General features: G+C 41.4%; 2 protein-coding genes across 2 annotated transcripts in view; one reads left to right on the top strand and one right to left on the bottom strand.

Moving 5' to 3' along the window:
• Nucleotides 1-7,787, top strand: part of Rarres1 (retinoic acid receptor responder 1) — a 35,392-nt gene extending 27,605 nt beyond the window's left edge. The window contains exons 5-7 of the mRNA XM_071614925.1: nt 1,653-1,789; nt 6,880-6,942; nt 7,022-7,787. Of these exons, the coding sequence (XP_071471026.1) occupies nt 1,653-1,789; nt 6,880-6,942; nt 7,022-7,174 (353 nt within the window). The 3' untranslated portion in view covers nt 7,175-7,787. The remainder of the gene's footprint in view (nt 1-1,652; nt 1,790-6,879; nt 6,943-7,021) is intronic.
• Nucleotides 7,788-11,394: 3,607 nt separating this feature from the next.
• Nucleotides 11,395-22,930, bottom strand: part of Gfm1 (G elongation factor mitochondrial 1) — a 41,074-nt gene continuing 29,538 nt past the window's right edge. The window contains exons 14-18 of the mRNA XM_027933823.2: nt 21,619-21,781; nt 19,958-20,102; nt 13,329-13,489; nt 12,432-12,485; nt 11,395-12,298 (exon numbers count right to left, since the gene is read on the bottom strand). Coding sequence (XP_027789624.1) covers nt 12,167-12,298; nt 12,432-12,485; nt 13,329-13,489; nt 19,958-20,102; nt 21,619-21,781 — 655 coding nt within the window. The 3' untranslated portion in view covers nt 11,395-12,166. The remainder of the gene's footprint in view (nt 12,299-12,431; nt 12,486-13,328; nt 13,490-19,957; nt 20,103-21,618; nt 21,782-22,930) is intronic.

Here is a 22,930-nt window from a genome sequence, read left to right as displayed (position 1 = left end):
CTGATAAAGCCTACCTCCAGGAAGTACCCTGGACCCACCATCAGCATCCTTCATGCCCACAGGGCTTCCTCCAGGACCACAGCAGGAGCCTCCTGTCCAGTCTGTAGATTTCAGTCACCCCTATCTGTCCTGTGACAGAACCAAGTTATCACCCCATGCCTACAACTCAGTGCACACCCCTGGTACTGCATGTGCGGTCAGCGCGTTTTATATTCTTGACCCTGCCCATGCCCTTCTAGCTTGGGGTACTCAGTAGCTTGTGCTCTTCCCACCTACATAGGTGACAGGAATCCACAGCCTGGTGAAATCTCATTTCTGTAAAGCCTCCCCCAAACCTCTCCAGTCCAGAGAAACTTCCCTCAGAGCGCTGCTCCTGCCTGTCTTAAGGAATACATGACTGCATCTCTGTGCCACCTGAGTGGAGGCAGAGACCCATCTTGTCTCACACAAAGATAAAAGGAGTAATCCTGGAGTTGCCTATCATTTTAAGCCAGCCAAGCCAAGGACTGTCAATAAATGGAATTTATACAAAAATTATTCAGCCAAGAAGAATGAGTTTCCAAATCAGCTTATAGGCATCCCTCACATATTGTGCTATGACTGTCTTAATAGACTGTCTCCACATACAATGATGATTCATGAAAGTTATCTTCTAAGTTACTGAGATTTGAGTTTCTAAAAGTCATGAAAGGTAATAATTGTTTTAGTCAGCTTTTTTGCTGCTCTGACTTAAAGACCCATCCAGCACAATTGTAGAGGAAGAAGAGTTTATTTGGGGGCTCACAGTTTCAGAGGTCTTAGTTCATAGAAGGCCAGCTCCACTCCTCAGGGTTCGAGGTGAGGCTGAATGTCATGGTGGGAGAGGGTGGCACAGGAAAGCAGCTCACATCACAGTGATCAGGAAAACAGATTCCACCTGCCAAATACAAATATATATACCCCAAAGCCACACCCCAGTTCCCACCTCCGCCAGGAACACCCACCACTTCAGCCACCACTCAGTTAATCCCATCAGGGGATCAAATCTCTGATTGGGTTGACTCTCACAACCCAATCACTTCTCCTATGAACCTCTGGCATTGTCTCACATGTGAGCTTTTGGGGTACACCTCATGTGCAAACCTCATGTGCAAATCAATAATCATAGCAGTCTCATATCAAGTAGGTTTAAAAAATGTCTTCCAAATTATAGATTTTTGGGTGCAAAACCAAGGCCACAGGAAAAACCCATCTGATTTCTTCAAGTGTTCAAAAGAAGTGGCAGAGATGCTGCCAATCACTGATTAGATTTAAAGCCAATGGTGAGAGAAAGCCATTCAGCAGACGAGGAAGCAATGAGTTTGGAAAGACCCAACCACCAGGTCATAAGGAGATCACCAGCCTTTTTTGATCCAATGAATAATGCTGCTCCCCTAACAGCTTTAGGTCAACTTTCAGCATCATTACAGCCACCGAGTTGTTTCCCAGTGGATGTTCGTGGCTAGGTGAGGCCCAAGTCTCCAAGTCAACACAGATGCCAGCAATCGCAGGTCTGCCCCAAGGTCTTGCTGTGAGAGATGACCTGATATGACCAAATCTGAACCTTAATCATGACTGAAATTCTGAATTTTGTCTAAAAAAAATGCCTTAATATGCTTTTTCCCCCCTCTTAGATGATTACGGAAATATCGATCCCTCAGTGAGACCCATCTGGGACTTGGCTGTTCTTGGCAGCTCTTACGTGATGTGGGAAAGGACCACCCAGTTTTCATACTACTACCCGTTACAGCTCAGCAGGGTGAAGCAGTGGGTAAGGACTCTGAGGCTCCCTGGCACCCGAGACCCAACAATGTGGTGTCCTTGGACCGAAGTTGTGTGAATCATCTGCATCTCATTCACTCAACAGTACATGAATGCCTGCACCAGGCCAGGTATTATTTAAGGGACTGAAGATGTGACAGTGAGTAGGAACAATGCTGTTGCCCTCACTGAGAAGAATTCAGGGAGAGAAGACAGTGAACTCATAAGTATGCTTCACATGTGTAAGTGCTACATAGAGAAGGCAGACAGAGGTTCTGGGTCTTAATAGGAGACTTACTTCAGCCTGAAGTGAGGCTGAGCTGAGCAGAGGCCCGAGGGAGCCCAGGGGTTTCAGGCAGAGGTGTGGCTGCTGGGATGGAGAGGCAGCGGTGAGGTTGGTAGGGATGGAGTGAGAAGGGGACTGTGCAGGGGACAAGAGCATGGGGAGGGCAGCTGTTCTTGCAAGGCCTTGGAGGTCATTAGAAGAGTCTGGAACTTTGCTCTTTCTCCTATTAGCAGAAGAGTGACACAACCCCATTCATAAAGGACCATTCTGGCCACTACATTGAGGGGCTGTAGGGAGGCCAGAGAGAAGCAAAGACCAGTGCCTACTGCACTGATGGAGGCGAGGCCAGCGTGCAGTGGAGATGGTGTGGAAGACTGCTGGGATCTGCTCCTGGGCTGGACCCGAGAGTCAGAAAATGATCAGCTTCAGGATGATCTTAGAACTTGGGCCTAATTCTGGAAGGATAGGGTTTACATTTTCTGATTGGGGAAGATTTGGGGGAAATGATCTCGAATTGTGGTATGCTAAATCCTGTAGACAGGTAGAGAGCCTGGGCAGTCACCTAGACCTACAGGTCTGATCGGGGAGGAATGGGCTGGAGTCACGACCACATAGGGGTATATGAAGCCACAGGGTTGGATGAGATCATGGGCAGTAGGGGAGACAAATCAGCTGCTGAAGGACTAAATCCTGGAGCCTTGTAACCTCCGATCTCAGACAGGACTAGAGTTTGCCTAGAGACCAGAGGATGGCAGTGGGGTGCTGGCAGGAGGTAGCTGCCATGTGGGAGCCAGCTGCCCTTCAGTGCCAGCTGGTTCCGTCTCCTCACCGGGGGGCAGTCGTCAGCTGAGAGCAGGCCCAGAGGAGGTATTGAGAGTGTCGGGGCACTATGAGCCCCTCAGGTCCTGCAAGGCTTGGATTCAGAGGACCAGTTTCTTCTGGGTGGGCATGGGTGCAAAGGGAGCCCAGCACTGAATTTAACGATGCTGGGATCTTCGCCAGGCAAGTGTGATATGGCAGAAGGTGTGTATCCACAGAAAACAAAATCAACTTCCCTGAGAGGCAGGTGGAACTAATCAGAAGTACCAATTCTTAAAATTCTTTTTTTTTTTAGGGGCCTGGGGATATAGTTCAGAGATAGAGTCCTACATAGCTTGTGCAAAAGACCCTGGACTCTATCCCCAGCATTATAAAAAAGTTAAAATAGTTCTCAATAATTGCTAAAAAATGAACTTTGACTTTTAACTCACATCATATACCAAAATTAAAATTCATTTTTTCATGGATTTATCCCTGGATAAGTCATCAATGAGTTCTCTGAGTACTAAGATTTGGCCAGCATGAGTCAGCATTTCAGCATCTGGAAGTTTGGTGTGCCTTCTGAAGGCCACTTTTATTTTCAACCACTGAGCCACATCCCCAGCCCTGTTTTGTATTTTATTAGAAACAGGTTCTCACTGAGTTGCTTAGTGCCTCTCCGTTGTTGCTGAGGCTGGTTTTGAACTCACAATTCTCTTGCCTCAGCTTCCCCAGCTGCTACAGGTGTGTGCCACCACAACCAGCTAAAAGGCCACTTTTAACGGCCCTTCTTTACTTACTTTTTCTTCTCCTTACAGAGTGATTTTTAATAGAAATCACCATCTAGTTGATGCTATGTGACTACTCAGGATACAGTGTTAGTTAGATGTAAGTCTGACTCACTGCAAGTGCGACAGTGGAGACATACATGAAAACTACACTATTAAAAAGAAAAAAATGAGGGAGAATGGTTACTAGAAATTTTAGATTTTTTTTTTAAACCTTGTGAGGTTTGAATTTTAGATAAATATTTGAGTAGGCAACTGACCTGGTCACCCAAGGCAAATCATTTCATCTCTCAGGTTCTACAATGAGGACTAACAAAGTGATTGAAGCCCTTAACATCAACCTAACCTCACCGGGCAGTGTGAAGTTGGTGTCCAGTTAGATGGGCATTTCATCTTCTTTTAGGAGTTCTCTTAATGAGAAGTACTGTCCACACACATCCACAGATTTTCAAATTCTGCTGTTCAGTGGCCACCAAGAATTCCCATATCTTTCAGCAAAAGCAGCAACATAAGTAAGAAGCAAAACAAGCAATGTTTTTAAAAGCTCTAAGAAAGGTTCTAGGGGACAGAAACAGGGCAGGTAAAGCCAAAATGTAGAGGCCAGAAGTGACTAGAGGTACTCAAAACAGCACAAGAACTCTCCCCATGGGGTCATCATCTTTATACTGGGGGTTAAACTCACCTTTCAATACAACTGTGCAAGGGCATGACAAGTTATAAATGCACAACCCAGGTGAACAAGGCCTCAGTGAGAAAAGAAAGGAAGAATTCAAAAGACAGCTATAAAATGAGACCCACCTCACTAAAAATTATATCTTTAGAATTGAAGAATCCATGTTGTCCCTATACCACAAGGACTGTGTCAAGGACAAGGGAGACGCACTGGCTGGGAGACAGAGGGACTTCCCACGCACTCAGCCTTGACCTCATGCCTTCTAAGCTGCTCCACTGGCGCCAGATTGTGTAAGCATCCAACCATATAACCAGCAGCATGTGGCTGCCACCAGTGTGACTCTCCAGAAGCCACAGGCATGTTACAGCAACATCCCATCCACTAACCTGGTCTGCTGAGAAAGCTACTTGCAATGGCTGATCTGAACTTCAGCCTCCTCCCTATCAGATGGGAGGTGGAGGGGACAAACAACACATCCAGGCTGTTTCCAGGAAGATCAGAGTGCTGAGTGATTAAAAAATACCACACTAAATCACCATCAATTTGGACTACAAGGATTTGGACAGAAGCCAAAGAGATTGTTCTGAATAATATTAAAAATAATGACTTCTTGGCAGAGCTTGACCGAGCAGGGGTGGTCCCATCCTGGGTGCTCTGTGCTCTGCTGGACTGGGAAGTGCAATGTCCTCCCTGTAGTTCTCCAGGGGCTCTGCTCTGTAGATTGGGTCAAGGGTGCTTCCTCCTACAGTGTAAAAGGTGTCCCAACAACTGCGTCAAGGAATTCTCAATCAAACGCACAGGGCTTCCAAGAATCATCACCTTTTAGACTTCATCATAAACTGAGTGCCACTGAGTCAATAGCAGGATGGTGAGTCAGACGGAGTGCAGGGCTAGCATTTGTTCTAAGACCTGTCTCTTTTTTGCCTAGGATCTGGAGACTGCCACATTTTCCTTCAGAAATGCTACTTTCAAAAGCAAAACAGATACTGTCCTGAACAAACACTCTTAAGTTTCTAAGCAAAACCAATTTTTAAATTATAAAAAACAGTGAACAGGCCTTGTGCAGACAGCACAAAAGCCCAATATATTACATGGACAGCAGCTGGTGTGAAACATCCCAGAAGAGAGCCACTTCCTTCCAAGGTCAAGACAGTCTCCAAATGAAGGTCAAACAAGGCTAAATATACCCCCAAAGAAATACCACCAGCCTGACAGTCATCTGCTGGTGTCTGTGGGGAACAGTTTCCAGGCCCTCACCACATACCAAATACCATGATGTTAAGTTATTATATAAAATGGCTTGGCATTTGCATATAACCTACATATATAGCCTCGTATACTTTAGTCATGTCTAGATTTCTTTTGGTAGGTAATACAGTGACATGTGAATAGTGTTATACTGTAATGTTTAGAGAATAATGACCAAAAAAAGCCCACATGTGTTTGGTGCAGACACAACTTCAAAAACCATTTTGACCCTTGGTTGGCTGCATGCCTGGATACAGAACACCTGGATGTGAAGGGCCGACTCTATCTGGAACTTCCTGTAGCTTGTTCTCTCCTGAAAGACATGGAACTTTCTCTGATGAGTTCCCAGACTTGGTGCTCCGTGTCAGACACCTGCTGTGAACACTAGTGGGCACGATGCCAGGCAGGGGAGGAGCCACCACGCAACACAAAGCAGCACTACATGAAAAGCAGTCTACCTGTGATTCACTCAGGCAGGTTCTGCCCCGCAGCACCCTCCACACCTACTCACACTCCTGACTTGGAAAACTCCACCAGTGCAAAATTAACTTTTTTTGTTTTGTTTTTGCTTTTTCATAGTCTCAATAAAAACCTGGTAGGATACTAAAACTATATTCCAAATTGAAGGTTTTAAGAAATTCTTCGTGTCTTCCATTGTTACTAGTAAAGAAATAAGTACACTTGACAGCAAAAAAAAGGAAATGTCAAAAAGAAAACAGAAAATTGGCTTGCTTACTAGTAAAATGCATAGAAATCACATAAATAAAAGAGGTGAGGATAAGTGCTTGTCCACTGAGAGGCCCCAATACTCTGGTTTACAAAGGGTTCCGGTACATGACGAAGGTGGTTTGGGGAGAGTCATCTGGGAGGGATGGAGAACCACACAAGAATGTGTGCGCAGTGCCCAGCACAGGATCGGGCACAGAACAGGGTCCCTGGCAGACACTCCAGAAATGCTGGCTGCCTTTCCCTGTGCTGCTGCCTGGGGTGGCAGGGCTGACCCAGCAGCTTGTAGTGCACACAGGAGCTGTGCTGCCAAGAGCCAGCCTACCCCACAGACCTCGGCCCTCATCCCAAATTACAGTATCAGAAAGAAAAGTGATAAAGACATCCGACCAGCATTATGTGCTACTCAGTGATAAAACCAAAGGGAGAACCCACACCTTGATGCACCTTGATACAGAATGCAATGAAGGAAATAGGGCTCAAATCTTAAGGCTGCAGAGAGTAAAGGTACCCCTCCAAACCAAGAATATGTGTGTCCAAGTTCCCCATTCTGTTATACTCACTCTGTTTTTTTCCTCCAGAAAACCAGTGATCACGCAATCGACTTCGATTACACTGTCCTGCTGCATGAATTCCCAACACAGGTAAAACACAAGCTTGTACAGAGAAGTATTTCTACCTTAAGTTCTGTGCGGTTTAATATTTTATAACTCTGTGTCCTAGGAAATCGTTCCCTGCCATATTCACCTGATCTGGTACCCCGGCAAGCCACTTAAAGTGAAGTACCGGTGTGAAGAGATGCAAACCCCAGTCGAAGCTTCTTCTGGAACTGAGGAAGGATCTGCTGTGGCACCAACAGAATTTAGTAATTTCTAAGAAACAAAAAGCTGATTATACCAAATTCTAGACAAAATGACTTTCCTAGCCTAAACAATTACTTTAGTTCTGGAGCCTGTGACTATCAGCAAAAACTCAAATGTATCAGCTGCTGCTCAGCTGGCCTGTGTGGTCTAGCTCTGGGCCGCAGGGGCATGCTGAGCTCTGCTCATGCTGGGCACCCACTAGCGGGCTCCTTGGAGTTTCAGCCCTGGAATGTGAAATCCAGGCAATAAGTACCTGCTGCAGAGGCTGATAATTATTAAAAAAACAACAACAACAACAACAATGGTTTCAACTCTGAATTTGCATTTCTTTACTCTTCTTAATATACTGTAATTATTTTATGTTGCACAATTGCTCCTATCCTGTATGTCAACAAGTATATTTTCAGTCAAAGAAAACTGTAGGGAAAATAATAACTGTTTAAGGAATTCCACTGTTTTGTTACTTCAAGCAAGTATTCCTTTTTAACTTGGCATCTACTTTTAAATAAATGTTCATAGTTCTAAATAATAAAATGTGTTAAATGTGTTTGCAGAGATTTGTATGCATAGGCAACATTTATGCTAAGCTGAAATTAAATAAAAACCTTAATATTGCTTGATTCAAATTTTAAATAATACCATATCTCACTAGATCAAGTGGCTGCCTGCAAATACACATTAACTCAAAGTATACCAAACATTAACAATCTTCATTTACAAGGACAATCTGGATCCAGAGTTGGCCTAAGTAATTTATAAAAGCAAACAACATGTACCATAATCAAATTCAGTGGAGTACCTGCCCGAGGCAGAAAGAACTGACCCAGGAAATATTACCATCATTGCCTCTATGAATTATTATAATGTAATGGAACACTTCTATCAGTGTCTAGAACCTTAGGCCAGGTTCCTCACTCAATAATTGATTAGGAAGCATCAACCTTAAATTATAATAAAATACATACACAACTTGACTCACAATGGGGTTTTTACATTGAAAACTCCATTGTAAATTGAAAACACCACAGGTTTAAAATGTGTTTAATACACCTAACCTACCAAACACCCTGGCTTAGCAACACTATACCCTGTAGTGCCGGCTCCTGTACCACCCAGCATTTCAAGGGGGTGAGCACATGCCCACTGCCAGCTTGGGGGAAGATCAGAATTCTACGTATGGCTTCTCTCCAGGGCATATCACTTTCACACCACTATGAAGTTGAAAAACCCCAAGTCGAACCCGCTCAGTCAGAGTGGTCTATTAGTCTGCACTATTGGATAACTGGAAAAACTGATATAAAAGACAAAAAAAGATAAGGACTCTCATAAAGATAATTGGATCTAATTTATGTGTTTTTCTATTTAAAACCCCAACTTTGCATTTACCTTCCCCAGATCCAACTGTTTTAAAGCGTTCTAAGTACTCTGAAGCACTGTATGCGGTCACTTAAAGGCAACTCGGGCCCTCCCGACCTATGCAATAAAAAAAAAGAAGTACTTCTTTGAAAATATAAAAACAATCTACAATGTTTAATCACGCCAAAAATCAAGAGAGAAACTTCTCTAACCAAAGTTCTTTCCCTAAATCATCTTCAAAAGTAGCTCTCAAGAGCATTATTTTGCCAGGTGTGGTGGCGCCTGCCTGCAACCCCAGCGGTCAAGGCAGTAGGATTGTGAGTTCAAAGCCAGCCTCAGCAACTTAGTGGGGCAAGACCCTGTCGCTAAAAAAAAAAAAAAAGAGCCGGGGATATGGCTCAGTGATTAAGTGCACTTGGGTCATCCCACGGTAAAAATACAACATCATTATAGCATACTCCATGTCCTGTGATCTTCAACTTCTTTTAGTATCGCATTAGGGACTAGAAAGGGGGAAATCAGTGGTGTGTCGGCTTTCTCCAGGTCTTCACTGGCAAAGGGGAATTTCCATTAGTGAGATCAGTCTCGCAAATGTGACCATAATTCAACCAGGGAAGGATTCTAAGGTAACCCTCGAACAGACTCTGCTTTGGTGTAACAATTATGAAGGGGAATCACACAGGCAAACAACATACAAACACAATTACCTCATTTACAAAACTTATGAAAGCTAAACCAACTAAAAATTTTCTCACTATCATCATTAGACTATTCTTTCTGGCACAAACTCTAAAACTGCTGACTTGATTTTTCTAACTGATTTTACTAGCTAACTACAGAGAAAAATTACTGCATTTGGTTTGGCATAAAATGAAAACCTAAGTACCCTAAGCTGTCTTTCCTTATGAGTGTGAAGCCCTGATGCCAATGATAATACCATCCAACACCACATTCACTTGTCTGAATTCTTCATAATTTTCAAAAACTTAAAGACATGCAAAATGGAGCCAGGACTTTCCCTGTACTCTACTTTATCCCACTAGGTTTCAGTTTTCCCACCGGAAGCATCAGTCGTTACAAGTGACAACTTGCTAACAAGTTCTTCTGAAAGTCAAGGGAGGCTTTGTATTTTGCACTTGGACATCTACATCTTAGTTTATCATGCCCATTTTTCCCAGATTAGAAAATTCTGACCTGTTCTGTGACCTTTCTAGCTTTCGGAGTACAAAAATCATCTCATGCTCTCTGGCACTTATTTGAATGGATAAATGAGTGAATGCTCACCTAAGTTTCCTGTGAACACAATTAACTGATTTCAATGATGCATTATAGTGCTATTTATCTGAAATAGGTGAGCAGCAATTTAAGCTTCAATTCAACAATCTGTAGTGCCAGCAATGCAAATGGACTACATCCCAGAATGTCTCAGCTTACTCCTTTCTGGGACTGCCAAATTTAAGACTCACTCCAATTTCTAAAACATGAAAAATCCCAAACTTCAGAACTGATTCAATTTTAGTGATTTTGCAAACTACACAGTCTAAGAATAAGCAGTGAGGAAATGAGTAACAGGAAAAAAAAAAAAAAAAGTCTTAAAATTATCAAATGGTGAACCAATAGTCTAAATTCTTATATCACACAAAAGAATATTAATAATATGTCACATCTGAATTGCAAACATCTTTCATTTCCTGTCTTGGGTGTAAGTGCAGACCATTCTAGAGTTATCTTCAGCATTGAATGCATTTTGGAATCATCTAGAAAAGTTTCAGAGTATTTAGCTTTAAGCTCCCCGGTGATTTTAGGGTGCAGTCAGGCCTGGGCACCCGTGCAGTACCTCCTCGTCTGTGCCTACCAGCTGACACAGCAGTGCTGTCTTTCCTTAAGTCAGGCAGCAGTTACCTTCACAAGAGTAATATAGCAGCTCTCATTTATGAATACTCTCATTAATCTTTCCCATTCTTCTCACTTTGGTTGGCATGTAGTGTTTACTAACTACCACTAAGCTAATGAGTTAGCAGGGACTGTGGGTTCTGGTCCTGGAGCTGTCTCCACAGGGTGCTGTTCAAGACATTCCCCTAAGCTGGGACGGTGTCACTGCCTATGATATGTTGGTGATACATTAGATACCTAGAGTCCTTTTTGACACTGCAACTTTATAACCAGAATATTTAACAAATTAAGGATGTATCCAAATTTACCCATCTTTCTGATATTCTTAATGGCCAGATGTACCCTGCTATAACTTGTGTATTGGCTCACGCAGAACAGTATTCAAAATCATCAAGAAGGGTTCAAGGTGCTGACCAAATGCCTCAGCAACCATGTTTTCCAGGCCTGATGCCACTGAAGAAACACATGTTCGTGGGGAATGTGCTTCCTCAACAGCAACCAAAGTATACATTTTAACACTTAATGAGCTGTGTGGGCTTGCAAAAATTTACCTTCATTTTCTCTATTGCAAAAAAAAACTCTCTCATGGGGTTGAGAGAATTAAATTAGGTAATTCATTTAACAAACTACTCAGCAAATGTCTTGAAAACATGTGCTCAATATTTAATCCTTTTTTTTTCAACCTAGAAATCTTAAATTATACAGTCCAATCTATAAATCAAAAAAACCAAAAGCACTTAAAATCAGTTATTTCATTTCTATAATCCAGTAAGGAAAAAGACTAGGAGATGTGTATAGTATAAGATAATTTTTGGATTAAGAAATTTGGGATAGTATGGTGAACTGCCTGGGAAAACCTAACTTATTGTGGAAACCAAAGCTGAAATGTTTGTTCTCTCACAATCTCAATGAATATGTGACAAATTCTAGTAGACTCAAAATTCAACTAGCGTTTACTAGGTGAGTGAACTGACAGGGCAACAATTCTGTAAATCATACTTTATTATTTAGGGCTACAGAAACATTTAGGCGAACACAATCCAGAACAGCACATGTGAAGGTCTATTTTACTTCAGAGAGGACTGCAAGTAACATATGTACTCCTAAAACAGAGGCAGTTACAAATGTGCAGAATCCATAAACTGAAGCAATCAGCCATATATGAATCAGCTGTTCCCTAGCAGGGACATATGACATGCCCTCTTAAACAGGATGGCCTGCCCATTAATGACATTATCAAACATTATAATGTACAAAATTCACTTGCAAGTCTTCAGCAAAATAACTTAAAAATTCAATGTAGGAGACACAGACAATAAAATTATTGTTTGACAAACAAACTGTTAACAAAAGTGTCCATTGCCCATTGCCGAATCTAGATGGAAGGTACATGGCTGTTCCAATTCCAACTTTTCCATATGTTGAAAATTCTCATGAAAAAGCAAATATGGAAAGGAGGTTTATACACCTATTCTAAGTTTAGGAGCATAATTGAAATTAATCCCTTTCTCCCTTAAATAAATATTAAGTATATTTCAGGAATATTTTATTTGATTTTTCAATGAACTACAAAACCAACCAACAGAGTTGAGACATACATAGAATTATCTTAGAATATATGTAATAGAAGCTCCTGAATGTAAAATAGGAAGTGCTTCTAAAACTTGTTTCAACAACCTGATTTCACTCTGCTGGAATTCATCATATCTAAGTCTTGCATATTCACTTAAAGTTACTAAACTCACAACAAGGAAAGTCAGTTCTTGGCTTTTCCTTTTTTTACAGGAAGTTGACCTGTTGCTTCCAAGTGCTTATTAATGAGGTCTTCCTGTGTGGAAGGTAAACATGGCTGGTATCTGCAATATTCCATGGTGTATTCTCCTTTTCCCTAGGAATTTAAAAGGCAGAGAGACTTTTTTTTAACAACTATGGAATCATGTAAAGCCAGAATCTCATAAATCTCATCACTGTGTAGGATGATCTTTTGAAGAGCACTGTGGTAAAGATAAACACTTGCTTACCTCTGTGCAAGACCTAAGTTCAGTGGAATAACCAAACATATCATTCAGAGGGACCTAAAAACAAACGATAGATGTTATTAGCAATGCTTGCTAAAAAATACCTGAGAAAAATACAGAGACATATTGGCTACTTAATACCTTAAATTTGGATTTCAACTCACTTCTTTTGGTTTAAAAGACTTAAAAGCCAAAAGAAAACCCTTTTGCCTTATTCCAGGTGGAAACCCTATTTGAAAATTGTTTCACTTCCTGGTCACAGCTGGAAGCCAATTTCTAGTTTCACAGAACAGACACCACTGATGGCCTTTCCTTCCTCATCTCACTCCACCCTGTCCCCGGCTCAATCACTCAGAAGTGATCCTTCTGTGGAAATGTTAATATAAATTTCTGCTGGATGCTGGCTGTGTTCCTTCTGTGGTGCTGGGGAGTGGATGAGGCCTCATCTGTGCTGGGCAAGCCCCAGCACTGAGCCACACTCAGCCCTGGGTTGGCTCCTGGTATGTCGTGTGCTGGTGGCAGTATAATACAGGGGCTTTGGAAATATGACAAGTATTCCTCTCCAGACTTAAATCAAGACAGAGAGGCAAGGGAATTAATGTTACCCCAACAAGCTAGAGAGCATATCATAAAGCAGCTATTCAAATAAAGCTAAAAGGAGGGAAAAAATCTACACCTAAAAACCAGGCATTGGCCTGGCCAAGGTGAATGCATCTTATTTTTGCTTCTGCACTTAAGAATTTCTCTAGCAACAGATTACAGAAATTCCCAGATATATATATAGGCAAGATTTCAATACAGAAATGTGTAAATTTGCTCTATAATCTCAAAAAACCAAAGCTAAATGACTTCTTTCTGTGGGTAAAAAAGGCAAGACTATCAATAATCAATAGTACTTACATCCGCATACAGTGTAAAATAGTCCTCAATTCCGTCTTGCCCTGTGATTACTCCATGCCGCCGGTTAATTCCTGCAATTACTGGTCCCTGAAATTCATTTGGGGCTATAACTTCCACAGACATAACAGGTTCAAGAATACACAATGTTGCATTTGCCAAGGCTGTTAAACAAACAAACAAAATCAAGTGTATTAGCAATTAAACAAACTGGACACTCTTCCCTTTCCAGCTTCACGAAAGAGGAGGGACACACACACAAATGATGTGCTTCAAGTATCTGGTCTGGACTCATTTTTCTGGTAGCAATAAGTCATTTTTCTGTGTGGAAATTCCAATAAGACAACGTTTAATTCTAGTATTAGAGTTTCCATTACAGTATTTTTATTCTTAAAACTCATTTATCAAATGCTTTATACCAGGTAAATTATCCCGTTGCTCATTTCTCTGGAGATCTTCAGGGATAAAGACATGAATTGGTAAGTCTCTAACCAAAGAAAACCCAAGCCTTCTTGTTTGTTCCTGGCAGACATTATTTTTTACTGTAAGAAAAGAGCAGTTGGGGCTGGGGTTGTGGCTCAGTGGTAGAGCACTCGCCTCGCACTCTGGAGACCCTGGGTTCGATCCTCAGCACCACATGAAAATAAATAAGTGAGATGAAGGTATTATGTCCAACTACAACTAAAAAACAAACAAACAAAAAACCATTAAAAAAAAAAAAAAGAAAAGAGTAGTTATCGCAGGGTGGGAGAGGGTGCAGACTGTGTCCCCCATATGCTTAGGATAACAATCAAGTCAAGCCTCACCTCTTTCTTTTTCTAGGCTAAATGATTCCACCACCTGATTGAGAATCAGAAGTACACGTTTACAGCTTCTGCTCTACCTCAAACAAGTCTATATGCCTTCTGTAAAAACAGTCTGCTCGGGTCTTATGCTTCTTCACAGACAAAATAAAGATCCTAGGCTAGATGTTAAGAACCATTCCAGTAGTAAAAATGTGTATTTGTTTTTTATCCCATTTGATAGATAATCAGAATACTTCTTACAGTTACAAATGCTGACTGATGTTTAAATATAATATGGATAAAAGTATAAAAAAACTTCAAATATTTATACTTACTTTGGAAGTTATGCTAGTGCAGAATAATGTTGTAGCCTGATTGGCTACATGACGTCCAAATAAGGCTTTAAGCAAGATAGAAAAGTTGACAAAGAAAGTGTTTTGTTTTAAAATTAAAGTTTTAAAAACTTTTCCAAAAGAATTGATTTAACTAGCAAATCATTCTTATAAATTCATTAACACAGGACCACCAGAGACCAAGATCGATGTAAACAGCAAAGAGGCGTTTATTGCGAGCTAGCTCGGTCCTCCATGCGCACACAGCAACTGGTGATGCTGAGAGGCCCCGAGCCCAGGGTTTGCAGCAGTTTTATACACTCTTTGGGGAAGGCAGGGACTTCACATACATCATAGCATCTCTTAGCAAATCATCACACACCGTGGGAAAAATCATAAAACAACTCTAAAACATGATTAGCACATTCACTGGCGGGAACAAGTTGGGTAAGGGTGATTGGTTAGTACAAGAGGGGGATTCGTTTGAACTGATAGGTTTAAGCCACGAGGGGAGTACATGCTGAACTACACAGTTTCCCAACATGTTATCAACCACCATAAACTACTGGGAGGGTCACCTGGCATCCCAGGTATTTCCCTGTCTCATGCTAATTGGTGGTTGCTATGGGTCCTCATCTAGCCTGACTGAGTCAGGGACACCTGGCTCCACAGATCTCTCCTGTTATTTGTAGATAAACAACTCGGCAAGGTGGGTATGTGCCTAGGAGTGCTCTGTCAGTTTTTCTAAGGACAAAGGTCATGCCCCCTTCTTTGAACAGGCTTTGCTCTGAGGTAGAGGCTGGTTTCTCATTAGTGCTCCTTCCCCCATTTGTCTTAGGGACAGGGTGTGGCTCTGGTAGAACACTTGCCTAGCATGACCAAGGTCCTGGATTCCAAACAATCCGAGCACCGCAAAAAAAATAAAACAAAGACACCCCTTGTTTAAGTGCAGTAACCACAAGAACAGAATGCAACACACAGCTCTCCTTGGTGTTGGGGGGGTACTGACACCCTGACCCCAACGATTCGCGAATCCACAGATGGCTGGTATCTGCACGCCACCGGAGCACATCCTCTCACTATTGCTCAATCACCTCTACATGACTTACAACACCCAGCACATACCACTAATCCACGGTACCGTGTAGGGAGCAGACAGGGAAAGCGTGTACCTTTGTTCAGAGCAGCTCGAGCATCCCAGGCCTGGCTGCATAGTACAGGAACAAAACCTGGGACAAATGATGCTGGAGCTGGGAGGCTGAGGGCTGTCAAACAGTGGGAGCACACAGCCCACCTGGGACTCACCCACCTGGATCCGGCACAGTACTAAAACTAAACACAAAGCAAACTCAAGTTGTCCTTTTTCAGCTTTCTAGAATTATTTTCTGAAAGTTTTTTTCAATCTGTGGTTTGTTGACTCCACAGATACAGAACCCATGGATACAGGTGGCTGGCAGATTTCATATTTCTTAGAAATATTAACTTAAAATCATTTTCTAGCTCAAAACTACCTTTGACTAATAGTCTCAATTAGTGAATTTTCTTGTGAAAAGAGGAATGCCTGAACTCACAAAAATATTACCAACTGACAAGTTACACTAGCTTGGCTCCGACAAACCCCACAGACACCTGAATCAGACGGAGAACCCCAGGCTGCAGGCACAGCTTCATTTTTATATTTTCTTTGGTTAGCAAAACAGTAGCATCTCCCTGGCTCTGAAGACACATAATTAATACAGAAAAGGCGCTCAGAACAAGAGCAGTGAGCAGCTGTCCAGACTGAATTACACACTGCCCTCCATTTCAACAGGTCAGTAATGTAGAAAGAATAGACTGTCAAGGGTTACATTTTGAAGGAAAGGGCCATGTTCAGTGCCCATCACCCAACTGTTGAGGGTGGCCTGTCCAGTTCTGCTCATATTCTTTCACCCTGTTCCTTCCATTTAACTTCCTGTTGTGTCCCAAATCCATCTCCTGATTCATTTTCAACTGAACCTTGCCCTTCTGCCTTCCTTTAGCCCTGTATCAAAAGACTCCAGAGCTAATATCACCCTATCAGTTTTCAAAAGCCACATGGCAGCGAAGTCCTAAAAGCAGGTTCACGTGGTCTGCAGCTTCTTACAGTATGGGGTCAAAATACTAATGTTATCATAGGACCTTTTAAACCAAAGTGGTGGATAGAGATGGTCATGTCTCCACTTCAACCCACTTGTGATCATCCATAATGCCAGACCAGTGCTAATGCAGCTGTGTGAGCAGGCAGTGTGGCCCGGGTTTAACTTTAAGCTCCACCACTAACCAGCATGTAAGCCTGGGTCTTCAACTAACTGCTCTGAGTCGCAACCTTCTCAGCTATGAGATCACTGTGATATGTGGCCATTCACCTTCCTAATTCATGTACTTCACATAATCCACAGCACAGTAAGCTAAGTAAGCTATCACTGTTATTATGGCCACTCTGGAGACAACCAGTTGGGGAATGGGTGGTAAGGCACAATACTAGGTCAAAAGCAGTATGACAGGGAAAGGACCTGGCATTCACTATGCCCAAATATGTACATTGATATTTTTAAGTTCATCCCATTTAATATTTGGGAATTTTCACCACCCAGCAGGCTGGCGAAGCTCAGATGATGTGCCCAATGCCACACAGTAGATAAGATTCAAACTCACAGCTGGTGAGCAATGGACAAGAGCAGGACACCGTGGTATCAAATGAGCTGGCAATGTGACTTGGCTGGGCCTTTATTTCTCTTGCAAAGTAGCTACAGGTTCAGGGCTTCTTTTAGAGAAGGAAAAAAAACTGGCCACAAAATGATGGCAATGGTCACATCAATAGGGAGAAATAGGGCCAAACTGAACATCCCATTTCACACTTCAGATTTCAGTTACATCATTGCTTAATCTCAGGACGAAGTTTAAAATCTGAGTCAGACCAGAATACGTGAAAATCCAAACTGTTTTTCTTCTAATCTTAATACATAAAATGTATTACACTTTGCCATCATATAACAATAACTTATAAGCAAACACTATTCTTATATTAAGCTCACTTACTAATGTTTTCACATGGAAACTCTGATATGGCATTCAACAGAGGTATGTGTTAAAAAGTTGGTTTCTGTTACAAAATTTGGGAAGAATTTCCTCATAACTGATATTTTACATTTTTATCTCTTTTAGGAATGTAAGTCTATTTTAATTTTTATTCTATGCCAATGTTTAAATTTTATTTAACTTTAGTTGACAAATAATAATTATGGGGTAAAATGTGATGTTTCAAACACTTTTATCTTTCAATCATGGAGAAACAGGGTCAGATGAAGAAATACCAAAGCCATTTGTTTTTCATGCTGGCCCCGCTCACCTGCACAACCTGGGAGGAAATAAAGCCTCTCGAAGCATCTGTAATTCAGTGTTTTCCTCTGCACCTCTACTAGATGGCAATCATGTTTAATGTCAAGGTTTTCCATGGATATACATGCATATCATGACATAAACACGTACTTATTATATTTAAACATAGAAGCAGGTAACAAGAATGGTGTTCTTAACTACCATCTGGCTTTCTGAAGCTACTCCTACCAGGAAAGCCACCATGACCCAGTAAGAGCCTCCACAGTACACATGTTTGTTTTCACTGTATTTCTAAAACATATAAAAGTTTTAACTAACTTGTCAGTTGAAGGCTTATTAAAGTGGTCAAGACTTAGAGGCATTTTAATAGGAGTCATACTTAATAAATCCAATTTTTTGTGATTTTTCCTGTTTCCATCTGACACAATCTTGAGATTGTACCAAATTTCTATAATACAGACTGCAGCGGCATTTTTAATAGAGAGCTTATATGAAGGAAATGGAGAGCCCTTTTTCAATTTTACAATGGGACACTGGAACATAAATTTCTAAAGGCTCCTATATAAGTGAAGAACAATACGGAATGAGCAACCTTCTCCAGCCTCAGCCCCACACCTGATCACAGATGCAAACTGAGCCAAAGGCATCATACAATCCAAAATTCATACAGAACCAATCAGATCCTGACTTACAGACTGTTTAGGGAATGGGACTGTGACTAACTCTCTATTGTCCATTTCAATCATCTTTGATGAAAATATTTGACATTTTGTGAATCACAATTTTCCTGTGTGAAGACACATCTGGACATTACTAATGAATTACCAAATAATGGCAATGGAAGAAACAGAACAGAGAATGAATTTTCTGGCTCAAGGACATAATTTCAAAGTTCCTTTGTTGACACTCTGGAAAGCAGTATAGAGATTCCTCAGAAAACTTGGAATGGAACCAGCATTTGACCCAGTGAACCCACTCTTTGGCACATACCCAGAGGACTTAAAATCAGCATGCTATAGTGATGCAGCCACATCAATGTTTAGAGCAGCTCAATTCACAATAGCTAAGCTATTGAACCAACCTAGATGCCCTTCAACAGATGAATGGATAAAAAAAAAAATGGTATGTATATACAATGGAATATTACTCAGCCATAAAGAAAAATGAAATTACGGCATTTGCTAGTAACTGGATGGAACTGGAGACTATCATGCTAAGTGAAATAACAATCCCAAGAAAACCCAAAGGCCAAAAGTTCTCTCTGATATGTGGATGCTAACACACAGTAAAGAGGGGAGAGGGAAGAACAGAAGTTCACTGGATTAGATAAAGGAGAATGAAGGGAAGGAAGGGAAGGGAAGGGAGAAGGTATGGAATTAGTAAAGACAGTGGAACAAACTGGACATAACTTTCCTATGTTCATATATGAATACATGACCAGTGAAACTCCACATCATGTACAACTATAAGAATGAGAAATTATACCTCCTGTATGTATGTCAAAATATACTCTATTGTCATGTATATCTAAGAAGAACAAAAACTTTTTTTTTTTAAAGTTCCTTTGTTGAATAACCTTGATAACAAACTGCTATGTTATCATTTGCTTTCTTCTTGCTGAGGATTCTAGTTCATCAGTTTTAATACATGTATTATTCTCTGGAAAAGGTGGATAATTTTAGCAGTTTAACAAGAAGTTTGCATTGTGAATAAGGTTTACTGAGTTCTTTCGAAATCTTCTGCTATCCTTAAAATGCCTAAAAGCCTTGCTTGTAATGTGATATAAGAAAAATAAACTTACAAACTTATGAACTTCTTGACAATTAAATAAATCAACAAAAATAGTCTATAATTAAAATATTTTTAAAACATTTCTTAGAATTGTGAGCACTTGTCTTCTCTTTAAAAATAGAACTTGATTATTGATGAATTCAAACGTGGAAAAAACCCAGATGATTTAGAAGAATTAGGTAGGCTTTGAATGCGGTAATCAACCCTCACGTCAACTCAATTCTATAAATATTTGTCCATTACCTACCGCATCCCTTGGTTGTGGTATGTAGTGTCTGGGTGGAAAGACTAAGGATAGCATTGCTTCCTGCAGGTCTGCCAGAGGGGACAGACACGGCACGGTTGTGGGCGCTGGAAGGCAGCTTACCTTGTTTCAGAGCACCTTCTCCAGCTCTGATGAAAGAGATTTCGTTGGAATCGACCATGTGGTGTGCTCCATCCTGCAGAACAAACCGGAGCCCAGAGAGCTTGTGACCAGAAAGAGGGCCCTTCTCACAGGCATCCAAAAACCCCTGTCAATGAATGAAAACAACTTTTGGAAGGAGTGGATTTCACTTCAAGATGCATTACCAAAAATGTCAAATGAAAAGATGCACTAGCCTGTTCAGAAGTGCACTGTTCTTAGGACGTATGCCGTGTTTCATCCCTCAAAAATGTTAAATCAAAATATTTACTCGTTAAGTGTCTGTACTATGGCATCTAGATGAGCAAGCCCTTGGAAAAGTATATGACTTCCAGGTGTGAGCTAGCTGGAGAGGATGCTAACAATCACTTTCTCACAGCCCCGCCTTCCAGAATCCCTCAACCCACAACCCATGGAGAGGCAACAGCATGATCCTTGATTTTATACAGAGGAAACAGAGGAAGAGCAAATCTAAGGAACCTCCTAAGAGAAACCTTGCATCAGCTTTGGTGTTTACCTCACAGCTGTGTCTGAAGCCCCTACTCACCCTATCTCTGCTATGCCTTGAGGGCGCTTCACTATGTTGTAAAGACACAAAGTGTGAAGTCAGACCATGCCAGTAAGAAGTGGCCTTAAAAGGTTATTTTACTTTTCCAAATGCAACCTTTTAAAAAGCCAGTTTCATTGATATATATAATGGATACACAATAAGCTACACGTATTTAAGAGTAAAATTTGGTAAGCTGGCAATTCTTTTTTACCTAGTCACATAAAACTCCTATAATTGAATTAGTTTTCCCTGTCAAGCCAATCACATGGCTACACATACGTATATTTCTGACATTTTAAAACTGTGAATTGTGTTTGATAAAAAATACCTAAGCTCTCCTTCACCTATGTTAGACAGACAATGTATCTTGAAGTGTGTGAACAGTCTTGAAATAAGAGTGCAGTGCACAGTACACACCACCCACCAAAACACCACCACCATCACTAAAGCCAAAAGAATGGCCCATTAATAAGGATTTTTAAGTTAAAAGGTTAAAAAACAAACAAGCAAAACCACTCAGAACCCATCTGGCGATCTGGACAGCAGAACACCTCATGATTCCCCAGGATGCGAGAGTCTAACATCTCAGTTTTGTGAAGGGGGGCAGGTTCAAGTATTTTTACTCTCAGTTTACAAATTAGAAAACTGGTTCTAACACTGAGCCCAGGGGCTCACTGATCTGCAAGCAGCAAAGATGACCCGGTGCCCAGGTGTTCAGCATCTTAATGTCATTCCACTACAACAGGACATGAACATTCCATAAATCCCTAACGACCAGAACAAATGTCAACTGCTGATGTCAAGCAACATAGCAGCTTCCGTTTATGAAGAAAAATATGATAACTACGATTAAGAAACAAATGACTTCCCATCATTGCCACAGCACATATCCATATTGTTTGAGCTCAGTGAGCTGAAAGTTTCACATCAGAAGTAAAGCTGAACAGTCAGTCAGAGAAGCAGGCCTGCAGCCAAAATGAACAGGGTGGACAATATACCAAAAGAGAATTATGATTCCATGCTCACTGAACTGATTTTAATAAATGAAAACACAACACAATTTTGTGAAACGCACCTTTTCTACAGCAGGCACAAACTGCTTTGGAACATTTGACCCAAACGTTTCATCTGAAAACTCCAACTTGGTGTAGTTCTCTGGGTCTAGAGGCTCCAGCACACCTATCACTTTTCCAAACTGGCCTGCACCGCCTGATTGCCTCTTATGGGTAAACTCGAACCTGGAAGAGATTTAAGAGGCAGAAAACCAACAGAGCATTACATGATTACCAAAATGGAGTTAACTCCTACTAATTCAAATGGAAAAAAAAACATATTTTTCTGTATACAATCAATGCACACTAAAAAAAAAAAAAAAGGGAATTAAGAGTCCAGCTGGAGGCGCTTGTTCTAATAGCCTGCATTCCAGGGAGCTGCCCACTCTGGAACCCCTCCTTCCCTGGAACACAGCCTTTTCTGCGTCTCTCACTGTGGACAGCTGATTTACTCAGGTCATTCCTATCTGACTTTGCTATTTAGGCATATAGATTATAAGGGTATTCATTCCAGATGGAATAATCAACACCTGAAAATGATTAATGGCTAAATGACAGCAACCAACATAAATAAGTTACGAAAGTCACTTCAGACACAAATCTGCGTCTGCGGCAAATACAGCATCACAAATACGGTAGAACAAGCATTTTATATACATATTAAAATATGTAAACACAGGCTATTTCACAGGAAAAACACTTCATGAGTATGCCTGCAAACAATTTATTGCCTTAACCTGAAGCCCTCCTCAAGACCATGGATGGAAAAGGTCACTTTCAAGAGTATCTGCAGATAAGTGGACATGAATGGGGAAGTACTCTGGGTACAGGTGGAATAAATATCAGCCTGGCTAGGAGATGCCAGCTTGGAACAGGCCACTTTCCTAAACAGTCCACATATGAAGAACCCGGACTAGCCGCCTCTCAATGATCTTCCAGCAGTCAGGGCCTTCAGGATGGCTGAAGGGAAAGTGGGAAAACAACTGCCAAATCACCATAGAACAGCTGCGAGGGGATTTCCAAATCCACAGCACATTGACACACAGACATAAAGTTTACTATGTGACATTTTAAGCCTTATCTTCAATTTTACATGATAGGACATCAACACACACTCTCCATCTGTACTGTCGGCACAGTGATCACTACCCCTAGCTACTTACACATCACAATTAAATAAAACAAAAAAACTCAGCTTCTCAGTTGCACCAGTCACAACCCAAGCCCTCCACAGCCCCACATGGAGGGTGGCCACTGTCAGGGACACAGAACACTTCCAGAGATCTACTGGGCAGCAACGCTCTGGAGGACCAACTTGCAAATGAGGAGTCCCAC

The sequence above is a fragment of the Marmota flaviventris genome, chromosome 8 (genome assembly GCF_047511675.1).
Source record: "Marmota flaviventris isolate mMarFla1 chromosome 8, mMarFla1.hap1, whole genome shotgun sequence".
In the NCBI taxonomy this organism is placed as follows: Eukaryota; Metazoa; Chordata; class Mammalia; order Rodentia; family Sciuridae; genus Marmota; species Marmota flaviventris.
Note: the sequence above shows the minus strand (reverse complement) of the source record. Positions and strands in the feature narration are given on the sequence as shown.